The following is an 18,308-nucleotide window of genomic DNA, read 5'->3' as shown; positions in this document are numbered from 1 at the left end:
AAGGGTGGGGAGTAAAGAACAGACCAGCCTTCTCCCCACTACAGTTTATTGAGGCATTGATCTGGCCAAAGCTGGATGTATGGAGGCAGAAAGGGTTCATTCATTTTTTTTAAATTTTTCATTTCGGAGTTATTGCTTGTCTACTACGGACCTAACACTGTTCTAAACATTGGGATTAGTAATCTTTCATTATCTGTGGGAGATACATTCCAAGATCCCCAGCGGATGCTTGAAACTGAGGATAGTATAAAACTCTATGTATACTATGTTTTTTCCTACACATACATACATACTATGATAAAGTTTCATTTATAAATTAGGTACAGTAAGGGATTAACAACAATGAATAATAATAAAATAGAAAAATTATAAAAATAGACTGTAATAAAAGGTGAATATGGTCTCTCTCTCTCTCCCAATATCTTATTGTTCTGGCCTCACCTATTTTCAGACTGTGGTAGACCCTGGGTAACTAAAAACACTTAAAGCCGGCTAGGTGCAGTGGCTCACGCCTGTAATCCCAGCACTTTGGGAAGCGGAGGCAGGCGGATCACCTGAGGTGAGGAGTTCAAGACCAGCCTGGCCAACGTGGTGAAACCCTGTCTCTACAAAAAATACAAAAATTGGCTGGGCGTGGTGGTGCGCGCCTGTAATCCCAGCTACTCGGGAGGCTGAGACAGGAGAATCGCTTGAACCTGGGAGGCGGAGGTTGCAGTGAGCCGAGACTGCGCCACTGCACCCTAGCCTGGGTGACAGAGCGAGGCTCTATCTCAAAACAACAACAACAAAAAGTCAATAAGCGTGGTGGACAAAAGAAATAGGAGAGCAGGTAAGGAAATGGTGGGGTGGGGAGGAGATGAGAACAGGTATTAAGTAGGACGGTCAGAAAGGGCCTCAGGGAGAAAGTGAAAGCCCAGCAAAAACCAAGGGAGGTGAGGAAGTGAGCCAAGCAGCTATCCGAGGGAAGAGCTTTCTGGGCAGAGGGAATGGCTGGGGCAAAGACCCTGGGCCTGGAGGTGGAAAGGTGTCTGGCGAGTTCTAGGAGGAACAAGGGTACCAGTGTGGCTGGTGAGGAGCAAGTAGGAGAGTAAAAGAGGTTTTCATAGAGGTAAGGGACTGGGAAACCCTATAAACCACCGAAAGGGATTTGGCTGTGGTTGGATGTTAGGTTTTAATTATAAAAGGATCTGCGTTTTTCACAACTTGAAAGTGAGCTACAGTTAAAATGAGACTTGTTCTTATACCTGAAAGTGACCAGAAAATTAGGTTCTGGTCTTTAAGAGATGGAAGAGGGAAATGTGAAGGGGCGTATTCCTTTCCCCCGCCCCGACCGCTCTGGGTTGGAGAGCCCAGCGGCGTGCCGCCTCCGCTCCGAGTGACAGCCCAACCAGTCCTCTCCCTTCTCGGCCCCGCCTCTCCCGCTGCCTTCCGGATCTCGAAGGGTGCTACAGTACGTTAGGTACGCCCCTCCCTTTCTCCCGGCCTGGGCTCCGTTCCAGGCGACAGCCCAATCAGGGCTGCCTTTTGTTTCTTCGGACCGGTTCCAGTCTGGGTTCTCGTCCACGACGACCGCCCAGTGAGGCCCCGCCCCTCCCACCGCGGTTCCGCCCCTCCCGGAGCGACCGCCCAGTGAGGCCCCGCCTCTCCCGCCGCGGCCCCGCCCCCTCTGCGTGTGACCGCGTCTAGGCCCCGCCGCGTCCGCCACGCCCAGCGCTCGGCAGCGCCCGCCCCACTGGCCTGGCCCGCCCCCCGCACCCGGCGCTCTTTTGCCCGGCCTCCGGTTCTCGCCGGCTCTCTGGCCAGCCCCCGAAGACGTGGAGCGCTGCGGCGGCCGGTGAGTGGGGAAGGGCACCTCGGACCCCCAGCTGTCGGCGGCAGTGCCCGGCTCCGTGCAGCGACAGAGCCCCGGCCACTGCAGGCTCCAGGAGTTCCTCCCGGCCGCCGCCCTGCGTTCCCGGGCCGCCTCCCGGTGCCGGCACCCCTGGGGATGGGAAGTGGGACCAGGATAGGCGCGGAGGCTGTGGGGGCAGGGATGAGTGAAGGTGTTGCGGGTAGTGGACGTCGCAGGGGAGGGGAGAGGTTTATAGAGGGAATATGGGTCTGGGGCGATGGTTTGAGTCCTGAGAGAAGCGCGATGAGGCTGAAATTTGGGGCTGGTGGAGTCAGGGTGGGGGATGTTAGGGGCCTCAGCGCTCTGGGGAAGGAGGCAGTGAGTGGGGTAGTTGGCGGAGCGGAGTGAAGGGTGGTTTTTAGAAGGGCCAGCTCAGGGTCCCGGGATTCTTGCTTCCTGGGCAGTCCGGGATCAGGACGGGCAAGGCTGTCTCCAAGTGGGTTTGGCCGGAGCGGGCTTGCAGGATAATGCTCACATCGAGGTGATTGGGTTTCCAGGCTTTTGACTGGGACATACTGTGCAGTTTAAATAATAGATACCTGTCTGGCTGGTACCTGGGACACCTGAGAAACGTGGATGGAATGGGGTTCTCCCCTACAGGCAGCGTCTGATTTTCTGGGTGCCTTCACAGCACCAGCATTGGTGTGCGCTGCCTTCTGTAAAACCTTGTATTCCAACAAAACGGTGTATGGAGATCCCAGACTTAAAAAGTGCAGCTGAGGTTTATTCAGACTCAGGACACAGTTGTATCATATTGCCTTAAATCCTGCGGAGTTTAATCCCGTGGGGTTTAAAGCGGTTAAATCCACTTTGTAGTGTCGACTTTTAATTTAAAGTCATACAAATCTAGAGGACTAGATGTTTTCTAAGGGCCCATTCTGCATGATAAACAGTTTAAAATTCAATGTGGAAAGTAAATCATCTGTTCTGAACAGCTGTTGCTGAAAGAATCGTAGAGTTGCAGATGAATGAAATTTGAAAGCTCTAAAATAATGGAAGGGCATAGAAAAGGCTTGGTAAATTGGGGTGTATGTGCACTTAAACCCATTTAAACTTTTTTCTTTTCTTTTTCTTTTCTTTTTGAGACGAAGTCTTGCTCTGTCACCCAGACTGGAGTGCAGTGGCACAATCTCTGCTTACTGCAACCTCCGCCTCTCGGGTTCAAGCGATTCTCCCGCCTCAGCCTCCCGAGTAGCTGGGATTACAGGCGCCCGCCACCATGCCCGGCTAATTTTTGTGTTTTTAATAGAGATGGGGTTCCACCATGTTGGCCAGGCTGGTCATCAACTCCTGACCTCAGGTAATCGTCCCACCTTGGCCTCCCAAAGTGCTGAGATTACAGACGTGAGCCACCGCGCCTGGCCAACTTTTTTCACTGTAGACACCTTTGGAAGACAGAGAAAAGTATAAGGATGAAAATTAAAATCTGTAGTTTTGCCACATGTAATAACATTTTGATGCATTTCTTCCTAATTTTTGTATTTTTGTGTATATGAATGTACACAAAATTAGGGTAGTGTTGTTACATAATTGGGGTAATAATGTCATGTTACTTCATACTTTTGCTTTTTCTTTCCACCTTACAATAAGTACTGTACTTAGCCCATGTGTTAGAATAATTTGATGTGTGCTTGCTTCTGCTACTAGACTAAGGGCTCCTCAAAAGCAAGATGTAGACTTTATTTACCTTTGTACCTTTAGACTCTCATGGCTTGGCTCATAGTAAGCACATGATAAGTGTTTATTATATTTGGTATTTACATTTTGAAGGTGATGAACTCAGCTTCTGTATTCTACTGGTAGGTTAATATTCTTCCCCACCAGCTTTTTATTATGAAAAATTTCAGCCAGGAGAGTTAAAAGAATACCACAAAGAATACCCATATTCTCACGCAATAGATTTACTTACTGAGATTCGTATTACTCTGACACAAAATCCTCTGCTCAGAAACCTACAAGAATGTACTGGCCACTGGATCAGATGTAAACTATAGCATTTGTTATCCTTAAATGGCTGCATCTAATAAAACGTAGCCCTCTGTTCTGGTCAGGCCAGTCTTCTTATTGTTCTTTTCCCATGCTGTCTTTATTCTTGCTTCATTGATTTTACACATTGTTCCCTTTTGTAGAACATGCGTCCCCCATTGTCTGGTCCAGAATTTTTATGCATTAAGTGTTCTGACTGCATTATTAGCTATTTTAGGTGACCACTAGATTTTGTCTTGAACTGATTTCCTTTGTTGAACCTAGCATGTTGAATATTGATTTGGCTGGTATTTTTCAATAGCATTCCTGATACATTTGGAGTATAATTTGATTTTTTGTTGTTGTTGTTTTTTGAGACAGAGTCTTTGTCTGTCACCCAGGCTGGAGTACAGTGGTACGACCTTGGCTCACTGCAACCTCTGCCTCCCAGGTTCAAGCAATTCTCTTGCTTCAGCCTCCCGAGTAGCTGGGATTACAGGCGTTTGCCACCATGCCTGGCTAATTTTTATATTTTTAGTAGAGATGGGATTTCACCATGTTGGCCAGACTGGTCTCAGACTCCTGACCTCAGGTGATCCACCCACCTCTGCCTCCCAAAGTGTTGGGATTATAGGCGTGAGCCACCACCCCTAGCCTGGAGTATAATTTTAATCCAACATTCACTTAGAAGACCTTTTTTGCCCCTGACAATACCTAAGCTCTGTTAGAGGAAAAAAAAGTTGAATGGTTCAAGCAAGATATCCTGAATCTGTTTAATCAGATTGCCGCAAGATTATGGTTTCTACTGAAGAAAGGAAAAATGTTATACAGTGTTGGCCACTTCCTTTGTGATTGTTCCCTTGAGTCTGATTTAACTTTGTACTTTGGAGTCATTAAAGCTTGTATGAAGTGCACAGTTAGAATAAGTATGTCTAACGTCTGAAAATTGCCCTGGTTGAGAATCACTGCGTTAGATAGGGTCACCTGAAAAACATTTTAGAGCAAGGCCTTTAAGCCTTAAGTGACTGACTCCATTTGTATGCCTCCAGGTTGGCTCCACTATTTTGCAAGCTTCGTTACAGAGCTGAAGGTGGTGTCCCTGAGAAAGTTAGGGAAACTGGGAAGGAAGCTGAGGCTGGGGAGAAGTTTATGATTAGTTTTGGTTTTATTGAGACAAGTGTTAGTGCGATAACAGTGTTGGAAACTCCTGAGGGAGCTCAACTTAGAAGACAAAACTAGCGACAGATTACAAAGACAGCAAGACAGAGGTTAGAGTTTGAATTTAAGAGAAAGAAAGAGGGTTTAGAGGGAGAAATAATATAGAAAGAAGGCAAAAGTCTTGGGATTGTTTCTTGGGCATATATATATATAAAATATTTAATTTTCTTCGTTCCACTGCACTCAAAGGAGAAATGATTTGGGCATATTTTTGCAGATAGTGTTGGGAGAAGCCAGAAGGTAAAGGAGATTCTAGAGGAAGGGAGAGAATCAAGATAATAAAGCATTCTGGAAACCAAGGAAAGAGTCTATGATAACTTTGAATTTAAATGGAAGCGTTTTGTTTTTTGTGCATTTAAAAGTGTTGTTATTATTTTTTAACAGCAAGTTTGGGCTATTCCAACAAGAGTATCTTTGACACACTAGATAGACTACCTCTACCCTATGGCTACTTACTGTCAGACTTATCGTATTTGTTCTTGCTGGTTAGAGCTGGAAACTTGATCAGAGTTGACTAGAATTTCTCTGAAGAAAGTTTAATTGCAGAGTTTTAATATTCTATTTATACTAGTAGCCAATAATAAAAAGGTTACCATTTGTTGCATGCCTACGATGTGGCAAGCACTGTGCTGTACATGTCTCTCATTTCCTGTCACACCATTCAGTGTGGCATGTACTTTTATTTTTTATTTTATTTTATTTTATTTTTTTTGAGACGGAGTCTCGCTCTGTCACCCAGGCTGGAGTGCAGTGGTCGGATCTCGGCTCACTGCAAGCTCCACCTCCCGGGTTTATGCCATTCTCCTGCCTCAGCCTCCCGAGTAGCTGGGACTACAGGTGCCCGCCACCTCGCCCGGCTAGTTTTTTTGTATTTTTTAGTAGAGACGGGGTTTCACCGTGTTAGCCGGGATGGTCTCGATCTCCTGACCTTGTGATCTGCCTGTCTCGGCCTCCCAAAGTGCTGGGATTACAGGCTTGAGCCACCGCGCCCGGCCGCATGTACTTTTATTAATCCCACTTTACAGAAGAGGATAAATAAATTGCCTAAGGTCACATAACTGAGAGGTCATGAATTGAATTTGAATTTATGTCTGTCTGTCTCCAGAGATTAAGCTCTTAACCAATTCTAATAGACATAATTAACCAAAGTCCAAACCACTAGAACAAAACAAGACAGAGGGATTGTATGCTATTAATCAGAGTAAGCTAGACTGCTGTATTGTTTAAATCCTGACACATGTAATATGCTCAAACATAATAGATTTCTCACTCATGTAACTGTTCAAGGCAGGTATTCTGGATTGGTGGGTGGCTTAACTTCCTTCTGATTTAGGAAGCCATACTTTCCTGTGTTGTATCTCCCCAGTATCCCAAGGGCCCATGGAAAGGGAAAGAAAACATTGTGGAGAGATAGAACCACTCCCTTAAAAGTCTTCATCTGGAGTTGTGAGTACTTCTGCTCACATACTATTGTCTAGAATTTAGTCCCATGCTCACCTAACTCCAACTGTGTGGAAAATGTAGCCTAGCCGTGTACTTAGACAAGGAAAGGGAGAGTGGATTTCAGAGGATAGCTCAAATCTCTGCCACAGGAACGAAGGAAAAAGGATTGGGTAGAGAACTAGACAAGAAACTCTAAATAAGGTCTTGAAGATTCTCTTGATATTCTCCTGAAGTTATCCTAAAAATGCAGGTTCTTTTGGGGTTCATTTCAGTCAATAGGATACAATTTCATAGGCTTTCATTTTTACAGATTGTTAAGGTCTACTTATTAATTGGCCATTAAATAAGTTATTGAGGATTACTCGTATTTAGTATTCATAAAATAAAATTGGTATACTTCTAGAGTTTATTGAAGTCTAATTCAGCAATCTACTAAAATGTCTAGCTGTTTCTCTGTGCCTGATAGTGTTATAAAGATTAATTTGCAGACACTTGCATGTACAGTCATGTGTTGGATAATGACATTTCGGTCAACAACAGACTGCATATATCATGGTCCCATAAGATTATAACAGAGCTGAGAAATTTGTGTCATCTGGTGACATCGTAGTATAACACATTAGTCATGTGTTTGTGGTGATGCGGATGTAAACAAACCTACTGTGCTGCCAGTTGCATAAAAGTAGCACATACAGTAATGTATAGTACATAATACCTGACAATGATAATGAACCCATTTTTACTGGTTTATGTATTTACTATACTATACTATACTATACTATACTATACTATACTATACTCTTAATCATTATTTTAGAGTGTACTCCTCCTTATATTAAAAAAAGTTAACTGTAAAACAGCCTCAGGCAGGTCTTTCAGGAGGTATTCCAGAAGAAGGCATTGTTATAGGAGATGGCAGCTCCATGTGTGTTACTGCTTCTGAAGACCTTTCTGTGAGACAAGATGTGGAGGTGGAAGACAGTGATATTGACGATCCTGACCCTGTGTAGACCTAGGTTAATGTATTTGTGTCTTAGTTTTTTAACAAAAATGTTTAAAAATTAAAAAAATTTAAGTAGAAAACAGCTTCTAGAATAAAGATATAAATAAAATATTTTTGTACAGCTGTACAGTGTGTTTCTGTCTTACCCAAGTGTTATTACAAAAGTCAAAAAAATCAAAAAATTTATAAAGTTACAGTTAGCTAAGGTTAATTTATTATTGAAAGAAACTTTAAAAAATATATTTAGTATTGCCTAAATGTACAGTGTTTATAAAGTCTACAGTAGTGTACAATAATGTGCTAGGCCTTCACATTCACTCACCACTCACTCACTGACTCACCCAGAGCAACTTCCAGTCCCGCAAGCTTCATTCATGGTAAATATTCTATACAGGTGTATTCATTTTTAAGTTTTTATACTGTATTTTCACTGTACTTTTTCTGTGTTTAGATACACAAATACATATTATTGTGTTACAGTTGCCTACAGGATTCAGTGCAGTAACATGCTGTATAGGTTTGTAGCCTTGGACCAATAAGCTATACTGTATAGCCTGGGTATGTCGTAGGTTATGCCATCTAGGTTTGTATGAGTACACTCTATGATGTTTCCACAACAGTGAAACTGCCCATTTCTCAGAACTGTCTTTGTCATTAAGTGATGCATGACCGTAAATGGTTGGAATTCTCCAAATTGTCAGAAGGATCCTTTGTTATCAGTTCATTGTTGGTATTGTCTTCAGTTGGTCATGATTTTGGCTTGAGGTTTACTCTTTGGCTGCTGACTATTTTTTGTTATTAATATTTGGGCACTGTGTTACTTGTTTTATATATTTAATTTTGCTTTAGGTCAGAAGATTCTGTAATATGGTTTCACTTTGTCATTTTATCTTGAACTGTTTAGCTCATCTTCAACAGAGTTGTATGGTAGACAATTCAAAATTAAGATTTCATTTAGTAGGAAAAAACATAGAATTTGGATATCTCTAATGACTCTGTTTTCTCTAATTTTAAGCTGTATATCATGGGAAACTAACTTCTTGCTTACTATGAGCTTAACAAAGTAACTTCTTCATTCAATTTTCCTCTTGGTTTTTAAAGTATAAATTATAGGGCTTTAGGAAGATTACGTAGAATTTTGTATGTAGGTACCTAGAAAGTGTCTTATATGTAGTGAGAAATTCAACAAAAGAGAAATTTAGTAAAGAAGAAATTAAATTTAAAAGGCAGTAGGGGAGTTCCTATATTACAAATGCTGTCTGTTCACTAAATATGAGATTGCTATGTTCTAGATGCCAGATCGTTTGCGATCATTTCTTTCTGTCTTAACACTCTTGGCTGGGCACACTGGCTCACACCTGCAATCCCAGCACTTTGGGAAGCTGAGGAGGGAGGATTGAGGATAGTTTGAGACCAGCCTGGACAACACAGGGAAATCCCATCTCTACAAAAATAAAAAAATTAGCTGGGTGTCATGGCACGCAACTGTGGTCCCAGCTACTTGAAAGGTTGAAGTGGGAGGATTGCTTGGGCCCCAGAGTTTGAGGCTGCAGTGAGCCACAATCACACCACTGCACTCCAGACTAGCCTGGGTGACAGAGCAAGACCCTGTCTCAAAAAAAAAAAAAAAAAGGCCAGGTGCAGTGGCTCACACGTGAAGCTGAAGTCCCAGCATTTGGGGAGGCCAAGGCGAAAGGATCACTTGAGCCCAGGTGTTCGAGATGAGCTTGGGCAACATGGCAAAACCCTGTCTCCACAAAAAATACAAAAATTAGCTGGGCGTGGTGGCACATGCTACTGGACTCCAGCCTGGGCAAAAGAGTGAGACCCTGTCTCAAAAACAAACCAAAACAAAACAAAACCACAAAACAAATACCATTTCATTTTCTTTGGTGGAAATATGCTGATGAATCCTCTCAATTTTTGTATGTTTGAAAATAGTTTTATTTCTCTTTTATTCTTGAGGCATATTTTGGCTAAGTATATAATTTTGGAGTAGCCATAATATTCTCTTGGTACACTGAAGATACTCTTTCAGTCTAATTATTGGTCTTCAAGGTATTTTGTCTTTATTTTTCTGCTTTAAGATTTTCTCTCTCTTGGCTTTTCTGATATTTACTACGCTTTTTAAAATTTATCTTGATGGAGGTATATAGAGATTCTTAAATCTGTGCCTTGGTATATAGTTTGTCAGCTTTGGGAAATTCTTGGTCAGTCTCTCTTCAGATATTGTTTGTATTCTAATACCTCCCCCTGTTAGTTCCTTGTCTCTTACTCTTTTTACTGTATTTTCTTTGTTTTTTTTTTTTTTTTTTTTTTTTTTTTTTGTCCTCAGGGCTTAATTCTAGATATTTTCTTTGTGCCTGTGTTATTATTCATTGGTTTTTATCTTTAGGTTTGTCCGATTTTCTATAAAGCCTTCCTTGGGTTCTCAATTTTGACTCACATTTTTAAATTCTAGAATTTCCATTAAAAATAGTTTTCAGTTCTTTGCCAAAATTATCAATCTTGTCTTTTAGTTCTTTGAATAGATGATCATTATTTTAAAGTCCTTTCAACTACATTATTTGGATCTATTATGTGTTTGTTTCTATTGTTTGTTACTATTTTTTGTTTCGTATGTACTAACTTTTCTCTTGATTAATAATACAAACCTAGAATGTAGTTCCTATCAGGGTTATCTAATTCTCGTTCACTATTCTGTTTAGAATGTAGCCTTTTCAGGTCCCAGTTCAAAGTGGGGATTTTATCTGACTGTCTTCCTTGATCGGCTCTCTACTAATTACACGTTTTGTCCCCAAGCCTCCCATGGCCAACAGAAGCCCTGCTTAGCTTCTTACCCTCTCAGCAGAGACTCCAGAGAAACTGGTTGCAAGTGCTTAGCTGTCTTCTGGACTCCATTATTTCCCACTGCCTTGTTTTTTTTTTTTTTTTTTTTAGAGACAGGGTCTTGTTATGTTGCCCAGGCTGGTCTTGAACTCCTGGGCTCAAGTGATCCTCCAGCCTGTCTGCAAAATAGCTGGGATTACAGGTGTAAGCCACCATGCCCAGCTTAGTTGGCTTTTTGTTATTCACAAATTTTTAAAAATACAGGTCACGTATTCCTTATCCAAAATGCTGGGACCAATAGTGTTTCAGATTTTGGGTTTTTTCAGATTTTGGAATATTTGCATTTATATAGTGAGATCTCTTGGGAATGGGACCCAAGGCTAAACGTGAAATTTATGTTTCAAATGCACTTTACACACATAGCCTAAAAGTAATGTTATATAGTATTTTAAATAATTTTGTGCGTGAGATCAACTTTGTGTTAAGTACTTATCTGTGGAATTTTCCACTTGTGGTGTCACATATATATGCACATATTTATGTATGTGACTGTGGGTGTATGTTGTCTAGTTGTCTTCAGCAGAAGAGTTTGAACCCTTTAATCTACTGTCCTGGAAGTGGAAGTCTTGGCTTGTGTTCATAGTTAATGTGTCACTTTGAGGATGTGTAGTTTTGGAGGAAATGTATAGTAGTGGTTCTGCCTAGCTGAGATGGGTACTGTAGAGAGTTCCATATAATTACACCCTGACTACTCATTACCCACTAGCATTTTTCTTTTTCTTTTTCTTTTTTTAGTAGTTATATTCAGCCCAGTTGTCTGCTTCTATAGATTTAACCCCCAGCTATCCTTTCCTCTTCATTGTCATTGTTCAGACCAGTATCAGCTTTTTCTAGACTACTTTAATGGCCCCCTAACTGGCCTCCCACACTCTAGGCTGACCCTTTGTGATCTGTAATAGCTCCCTACTGACTACATCAGTTCCCTGCTCATAATGAATTGGTGACTCGCATTGTATGTTAGACAAAGCCCATTTCCTTTGTAATCTGGGACCCTAGTTGGATACCAGCTGATTGCCACCTTTCTTTCCTCCTACACAAAGTTAATGTTCCAACCATACCTAACCATTGGTATTTCTCTGAGCCTCTTGGCTGTTTTTTCATCATAATTTTCTAGGGAAATAAAATTTTGTCTACTTAGGATACCTCTCATTGTGTATCTGGCAAACTCCTATTCATTCCTCTGAATCCTGTTCAGATGCCACATTCTTTGAAAATACTTTCTTATTGTGTGACAGCACATTTTACATCGTTATCCTTCATTTACACAAATGTCTATTCTGCTACATTCTGAGCTGCTTATAGAAAAGGATGGCGTTCTTTCCAAAGCTTGGCTCACACATGTACTTTGAACCATTGGTTGAGTCTGTCATATAACCCATCTGAATCATGAGAAATTTGCTTTGATCTTGGAAGCCAGAATTAGGTATAATTGAGAGAAAATGGAAGTCTATAGCATATTTCTCTTTCATAATAACAACCCATTTTCACTCTTTATTTTAATTTTCAGCAGATTTGTCAAAGATGAAAGTGACCTTATCAGCTTTGAATACTTCTGAGAGTTCTTTCACGCCTTTGGTGGTCATAGAACTTGCTCAGGATGTCAAAGAAGAAACCAAAGAATGGCTGAAAAACAGAATTATAGCTAAAAAAAAAGATGGAGGTGAGTAAAATAGTCACTACTCAGACTTAGTCTGGCCTCCCACACTGTATGCTCAGTCACTAAAAATGTGTTTGCAAATGTGTTTTATAATTTTCATTGATATATTTTATTTACTAATGTTAAATTTTTTGCCTTTTATTATGTCTGGGACTTGAAAGGAGGTCCTAAATCAACAGGAGGCTTTAAGTTCCCATGAAACTGAAAGCAGCATGAGTGGTTTTCTTCACAGCGCTAAATAGTATGCCTGCTACAGTGTTTGGTGCATAGTAGGTGCTTAAAAAATATCTGTCAAATGAATGGACAAGTATCTATTGTATGCTCTTTGTGTGCCAGTTATAGTACTAAGGGAGAGAGAAATATAGTCTCTGCCTGCAAAGATGTTACCATCAGGGTAGAAAGAAATTTAAAATAAGAAAAGTACTTGGAAGAGCTGTCACAAAGCAATGCATGGCATGAACAAATGAATCGTGTATATTTACTGTAAAAGTAAAGGGAAGGGCTAGATGACACTGTGGCAGTACTTTCTGCAGTGGCAAGGAATGACTTCAGATGCCAAGGTTTAGCCTTCTCTTGAAAGGTGACATGGGTTCCCAGTCTGGGTGAGAAAGCAGCGGGTGTTTTAGTGTTTTACATGAGCAAATATTTTGTAAACTATACAAAACAACACCTTAGTCTGCACAGAGTCTCTGAACACTGGACTAGACTTAGACTCTTAAAAAAAAAACAAAAAAAAACACAAAACTGTTACTATAAACTGAAGTTATTTCTTAAGAATAAAATTGGAATCAAAGTGGAATTAAAATTTTTTTCAAATAGTTGAACCAGAAGGAAACTTAAAAACAAGAGTATTTGCTTGCAGAAATGTGAGCATTTCACTGATCTTAAGTCTGCTCTTTAAAATTTTTGTGATTTAAGAATTATATAGTGTTTCAGTGTGAAAGATTCCAGTGTATTCCCCGCCGTCTTTTTGCCGATTGTGTGCCTCCAGGGACACACAGGGAAGGGATGGAAATCTTTCCACACTTTTTGGGCGACCATAAAACATCTTCCCAAAAAAGTGTTCAGCATCTTCCAGGTGAAGGGAGTGGATTTATACTCATGTTTACTTTTATTCTCTTCCAACCTGCTATTAAATTGACAATAATAAAAAAAATATATAAAAGACCAAAGTCACATGGACCAAAAAAATAAAAAGAAAAGATATAAGAGCAGCAAAAATTGGAAGCTAGGAAACAGGTGGCTGAATAGTTATTGACTTGTCAGATTTGAGAAAGCCAAAAGTTAAGCTGACAGGGAAGGAAGTTGAGATGCAATTTGGTTTACTCTGCACAATACCCACAATGACTCAGGAATTAGGGACACTGGACCTATGGAGGTGGGGATAAAAGTAGGACCAAGAAGAAAAGGTAACTGGCTGAGATCCATTTAAGAAATAATACAGAGTTTCAAATAGCTAGAAGGAGGATATTGAATGTTCCCAACACAAAGAAATAATAAATGTTTGAGATGATGGGTATGCTAACAACCCTGCTCTGAGCACTCTACATTATATGTATTGAAATACTACTATGTACTCCATGAATATATACAATTATTATGTGTCAGTTAAAATAAAAATAAATAGATCCTCAAATCCCTTCCATATTCTACAACCCCAGCAGAAGACTTGAGGTTTATTCTCTGGAGATGGTCAGATGCATGGTTTTTGGCATAGGAGTCTATACACAATTGAAGGCACAGATTCTGAACTGAAAATAAGATACTGAATACCATTCCCCTTTCCCCCACTCCACCACTCACATACCTAATTTAGTTTCCAAAATATTAGCAGTGAGATTCACACCTCGTAGGACGCAGATTGGACAATCTTTCTTTGGAGAATCTGACCAGCTTAAGACAAAATAACTAAAGGTGCAGAAATCAGGGGGTTGCTAACGGAAAATTGTTTGACCAGACTACCTTACATTAAAGGCCATCCTTGATGAGCTCCATGTAAGCCCTCAGAACTTCCGTTTAGCCTCATACAGCCCCTTTCTTAAATGTGAACATGTAATAAAAGATCACCAAACATCTGAGAACAATTCCTAACATGAAAGAGAAATCTAAAACTAAACAGATAAAAGCAACAGACTATTCAGAAGAAGAAAACCAAAAGATAATAAAAATCTCAGCACTCAGAGTTGTGAAAAGATGTAACATCTATAAATCAAGAATAGGATATTATAAAAATCATTTAGGAAAAAAGCAGCTCTTATAAAGTGAAAATACGAAGTTAAAATGTAAAAACTCAGTAAAATTACTAGAAGATCATGTTGAGAAAAGCCTCCAAAAAAGAAGAGCAAAAAGGTAAAGAATTGGAAAATATGGGAACAAATAATAAGAAAATTAAAGGACCAGTTCATGAGGTACACGTCTGAATAAAAGGAGTTCTAGAAAGAGAACAAAGAAAAGTGAGGTGTGAGGGCAGAGTGAAGAAAGAGTTCTCCATGAAGATGATGTTGATAGGTTATCTTTCGTGTCAGTGGATCAAGGAGAGAGACAGTTGGCAGAGAACTTGGGGGATTGGCTTACTGATAGGTACATAATAAACTAAGCAAATGATAAAACAAGACAGCAACTTTTGGGAAAATGGAAAGTATGAGAAAGGAAAATCATAGCATACTGTATATAACATGTAGTCATAATCACATACCGACTTGATGTAACCAAAGGATGATTTAACCATATTGTGAGAATAGGTAATGGGAATGATGAATGGAAATGGTGAAGAAGGAAAGTGAGCTAAAAATCCTCATCTTCAATGGTTAAAACTGAAAAATCAAGAAATAGCTCTATAAGCATGTTATTTGATGACGTGAAAACAACTAACAAAGGAATCACCTGAACAATTTGAAAGGGAAAGGTTAATGGAGGGGAGGAAGACCTTACATTAAAGGCCATCCTTGATGAGCTCTATACAAGCCCTCAGAAATTCCGTTTAGCCTCACAGAACCTCTTTCTTAAACATGAACATGTAATGAAAGATCACCAAACATCTGAGAAAAATGCTCTTTTTCAAAGCAAAATGTTGACAAGTGGTTCTTCATAAAGGTTATACCAGGCCAGGCATAGTGGCTTATGCCTGTACTCCCAGCACTTTGGGAGGCCACGGCAGGAGGATCACTTGAGGTCAGGAGTTCAAGACCAGCCTGGCTAACACAGTGAAACTCCATCTCTACTAAAATTACAAAAATTAGCTGGGCGTTCCCAGTTATTTGGGGACTGAAGCAGGAGAAGCACTTGAACCTGGAGGCGGAGGTTGTAGTGAGCCAGTATCGCACCATTGCACTCTAGCCTGGGTAACAGAGCGAGACACTGTCTCAAAATAAATTAATTAACTAACTAATAAAAAAGGTTATACCAGTTGCTGTCCCACTAAAAATGGCTGGGATGCCTTTCCCCAAAAACTCACTGTGTCTGTTTGGGTCTTCCAAACAAGAGATGGGATTTGATGAACAAGAAGTTGATTGAGAGAAATATTTGTGGAAAGAAGGAGGAGGGAGCAAGAGTGGGTCTAGAGAGCCTTCAGACTTTGTCAGTTTGACAGTTGTTAAAGGAGAGAAGAAAGGAAGGAGAATTGAGTCGGAAGAGGCTCAGACCACAGCCCAGTTCTGAGAAAGTAACAGCCAGGCTTAAAGTTGCCCTTTAAAGGAAACTTATGTTGTGCAGAAATGGCCTTGTTCCAGTATCCCCTCTGTGCCCAGCTGATGGCTGGAGGCAGCTGGGAGAAGCATCTTAAGGTGTGGCAACAGGAGCCTGGCAGTCAACCCTGTTCTTCAAAGCAGATTGTCTTGAAGGGAGAGCTGGTGGAGTGGGGTACCTTCACAGCTACCACGCTCACCAACCTGTTATCAAACTTTCCATCTTTGCAGTGTGAGAAGTGAGAAACAGCATATTGGTATAGTTTTTACATTTGTCTTAATATGAGTGAGGTTAAGGATCTTATATTTAAGAGCCATTGGTATTTTCTGTAAATTGAATATACCTTTTACTAAAGTCTTTAATAGCTTTACTGTATATTACCTAGATAATAGTGTCACAATGCATTCATCTTAATATATTAAACCATTTGATAAATGAAGTACAGATTCTGCTCATGATCCTGTTATCATCCGATTAATATTTTCATCATTCCTGTCAACCATCCCTAGAGGGTAAATACTAAAGAAATAAATGTACCTTTAAAAGTTTAAAGCCGGGCGCTGTGGCTTATGCCTATAATCCCAGCACTTGGGAGGCCGAAGTGGGTGGATCTCTTGAGCTCAGGAGTTCAAGACCAGCCTGGGCAACATGGTGAAACCCTGCCTCTACAAAAAATACAAAAAAATAGCTTGGCGTGGTGGCACACACCTGTAGTCCCACCTACTCGAGAGGCAAAGGTGGGAGAATCTCCTGAGCCTGGCAGGTGGAGGTTGCAGTGAGCCAAGATCATGCCACCGCACTCCAGCCTGGGCAATAGAGTGAGACCATGTCTCAAAAACAAACAAAAATTGATGTAGGTGGAAATAATCTCTTTTCTTTATAATCTTTTAAATAATAATTACATGTATATGATCAAATCATAGCATCTCTTTATGTTTTGGTAACTTATTTCAGAAAAATATTAAACCAAATAGAACATAGAAATTGATGGGAAAATCACTGAAAAGTTATATTGCTTTTTATTATTTAGTATTTAACAGTCACAAAATCTGTTATAGTCCAGTGTAATTGTATTACATTTTTGGTTTTTTTTTTTACTGAAACATTTTGTTCCAAATTAATTTTCTTAAATTTTGGTCTATTGTGTTTATATTAAACTGCAATCTTTGTTCTATATTTTTATTTAGTGCACTTTTATACCTAGAGCTCATAAATATTGAATTCTTGTCTCATCTGCTTCACATTTGAATAAGTGGCAGGCCACTTAGTGCTACATTTTTCAGTTTTTGCATTTATTGAAAAACTATAAAGAACTGCCATCCCTAATGTACTTATGTTATTTACTTGGAAGATGGATTTAAATTGTTAATATAATTTTTTTTTCTTCTACCAGACTAGAAACATTATATTTATTGAGAAAGTTTTTATTTTTGAAACGTTTATGTTTGTCTAAGATTGTACTTATCTTTTGTTTTTGAAGGTGCCCAGTTGTTGTTTAGACCATTGTTAAATAAATATGAACAAGAAACACTAGAAAATCAGAACTTATATCTTGTTGGTGCCTCCAAGATTAGAATGTTACTGGGAGCAGAAGCAGTGGGATTGGTAAAAGAGTGCAATGATAACACCATGAGAGCCTTCACATACAGAACCAGACAGAACTTCAAAGGTTTCGATGGTAAGCCCTTAGTTCTTTGTCTCTGTTAGAATCCATTTATCAAAAAGAAGTTTATGATGAATAGATCAAATAGTGAATATTTTTTCAGTAAAGGATCAAATAGTGAATATTTTAGGTTTTGCAGTCCGTGTGGTCTCTGCTGCAATTACTCAACACTGCCATTGGTAGAGCAAAAAAGCAGCCATAGACCATAAGTAAGTGAATGGGCGAGGCTGTGTTCAATAAAACTTTATTTATAAGACCATGTGGCAGGCTACATTTGGCCTGTTGCCATCCTTTGCCTCCCCTGGATGAACACAAATTAGAAGAACACATGTAACTTATTTATATTATTCTATTCTAATTCTTATGAGTATTCAGTAGCTTGATGCAGAAAAATCCTTTTTTTTGAATGCAGAATGATTATCACCAATCAATTCTAAGTTAACAAAATACTCCAAGAAAAGTATTATATTTTCTAACTCTACAAGAAAACAATCATGTAAAAAGAAATTAACTATAGAAAGTTGCATAAGTAGAGATTTTCTACAAATAACCACATGTGAATATTTTTTAGAAAAAAATTGTAGTAATGAGAAACACAGTAGTAGTTCAGTAACTTAGAAACCTCATTTCCTGAATTTTCTGGCTCCTGCTGAATGTGATAGGGTCATTGGTTCTATACTGGCCCCAAAACAGGTTCTAGTAGAGAATATTTTCAGGAAAGAACTGGGAAAGCCAGGGTGGATGTGATAACAGGATGGGAGCTTAGCTTCAGAATCAAACTGATCCCTGCCAGGGCTTTCAGAGTTAGAAGATGTGATTAGACTTCTTTGGATTCACTTACTCCGGATTTTTATACCTGAGTGAATAAATGTTCAAGATGAAATTTACCTTATTT

At 39.9% G+C, this 18,308-nt stretch overlaps 1 protein-coding gene across 5 annotated transcripts in view; it reads left to right on the top strand.

Moving 5' to 3' along the window:
- Positions 1-1,731: 1,731 nt before the first annotated feature.
- Positions 1,732-18,308, top strand: part of ANO10 (anoctamin 10) — a 238,809-nt gene continuing 222,232 nt past the window's right edge. For 2 of the 5 annotated variants that reach the window (XR_013414552.1, XM_015131207.3), the window contains exons 1-3: positions 1,732-1,834; positions 11,920-12,069; positions 17,231-17,428. Coding sequence is in view for 3 of the 5 variants with exons in the window: in XM_015131207.3 (XP_014986693.2) it covers positions 11,931-12,069; positions 17,231-17,428 (337 nt within the window). In the remaining 2 variants the exon portion in view is untranslated. Of the gene's footprint in view, positions 1,835-2,976; positions 3,192-11,916; positions 12,070-17,230; positions 17,429-18,308 lie in introns of all 5 variants that reach the window. The other 3 variants (XR_013414551.1, XM_015131208.3, XM_077994212.1) reach the window with 2 other exon arrangements.

Source organism: Macaca mulatta, chromosome 2 (genome assembly GCF_049350105.2).
Source record: "Macaca mulatta isolate MMU2019108-1 chromosome 2, T2T-MMU8v2.0, whole genome shotgun sequence".
Classification (NCBI taxonomy): Eukaryota; Metazoa; Chordata; class Mammalia; order Primates; family Cercopithecidae; genus Macaca; species Macaca mulatta.
This window is presented reverse-complemented; position numbering and strand designations above follow the sequence as displayed.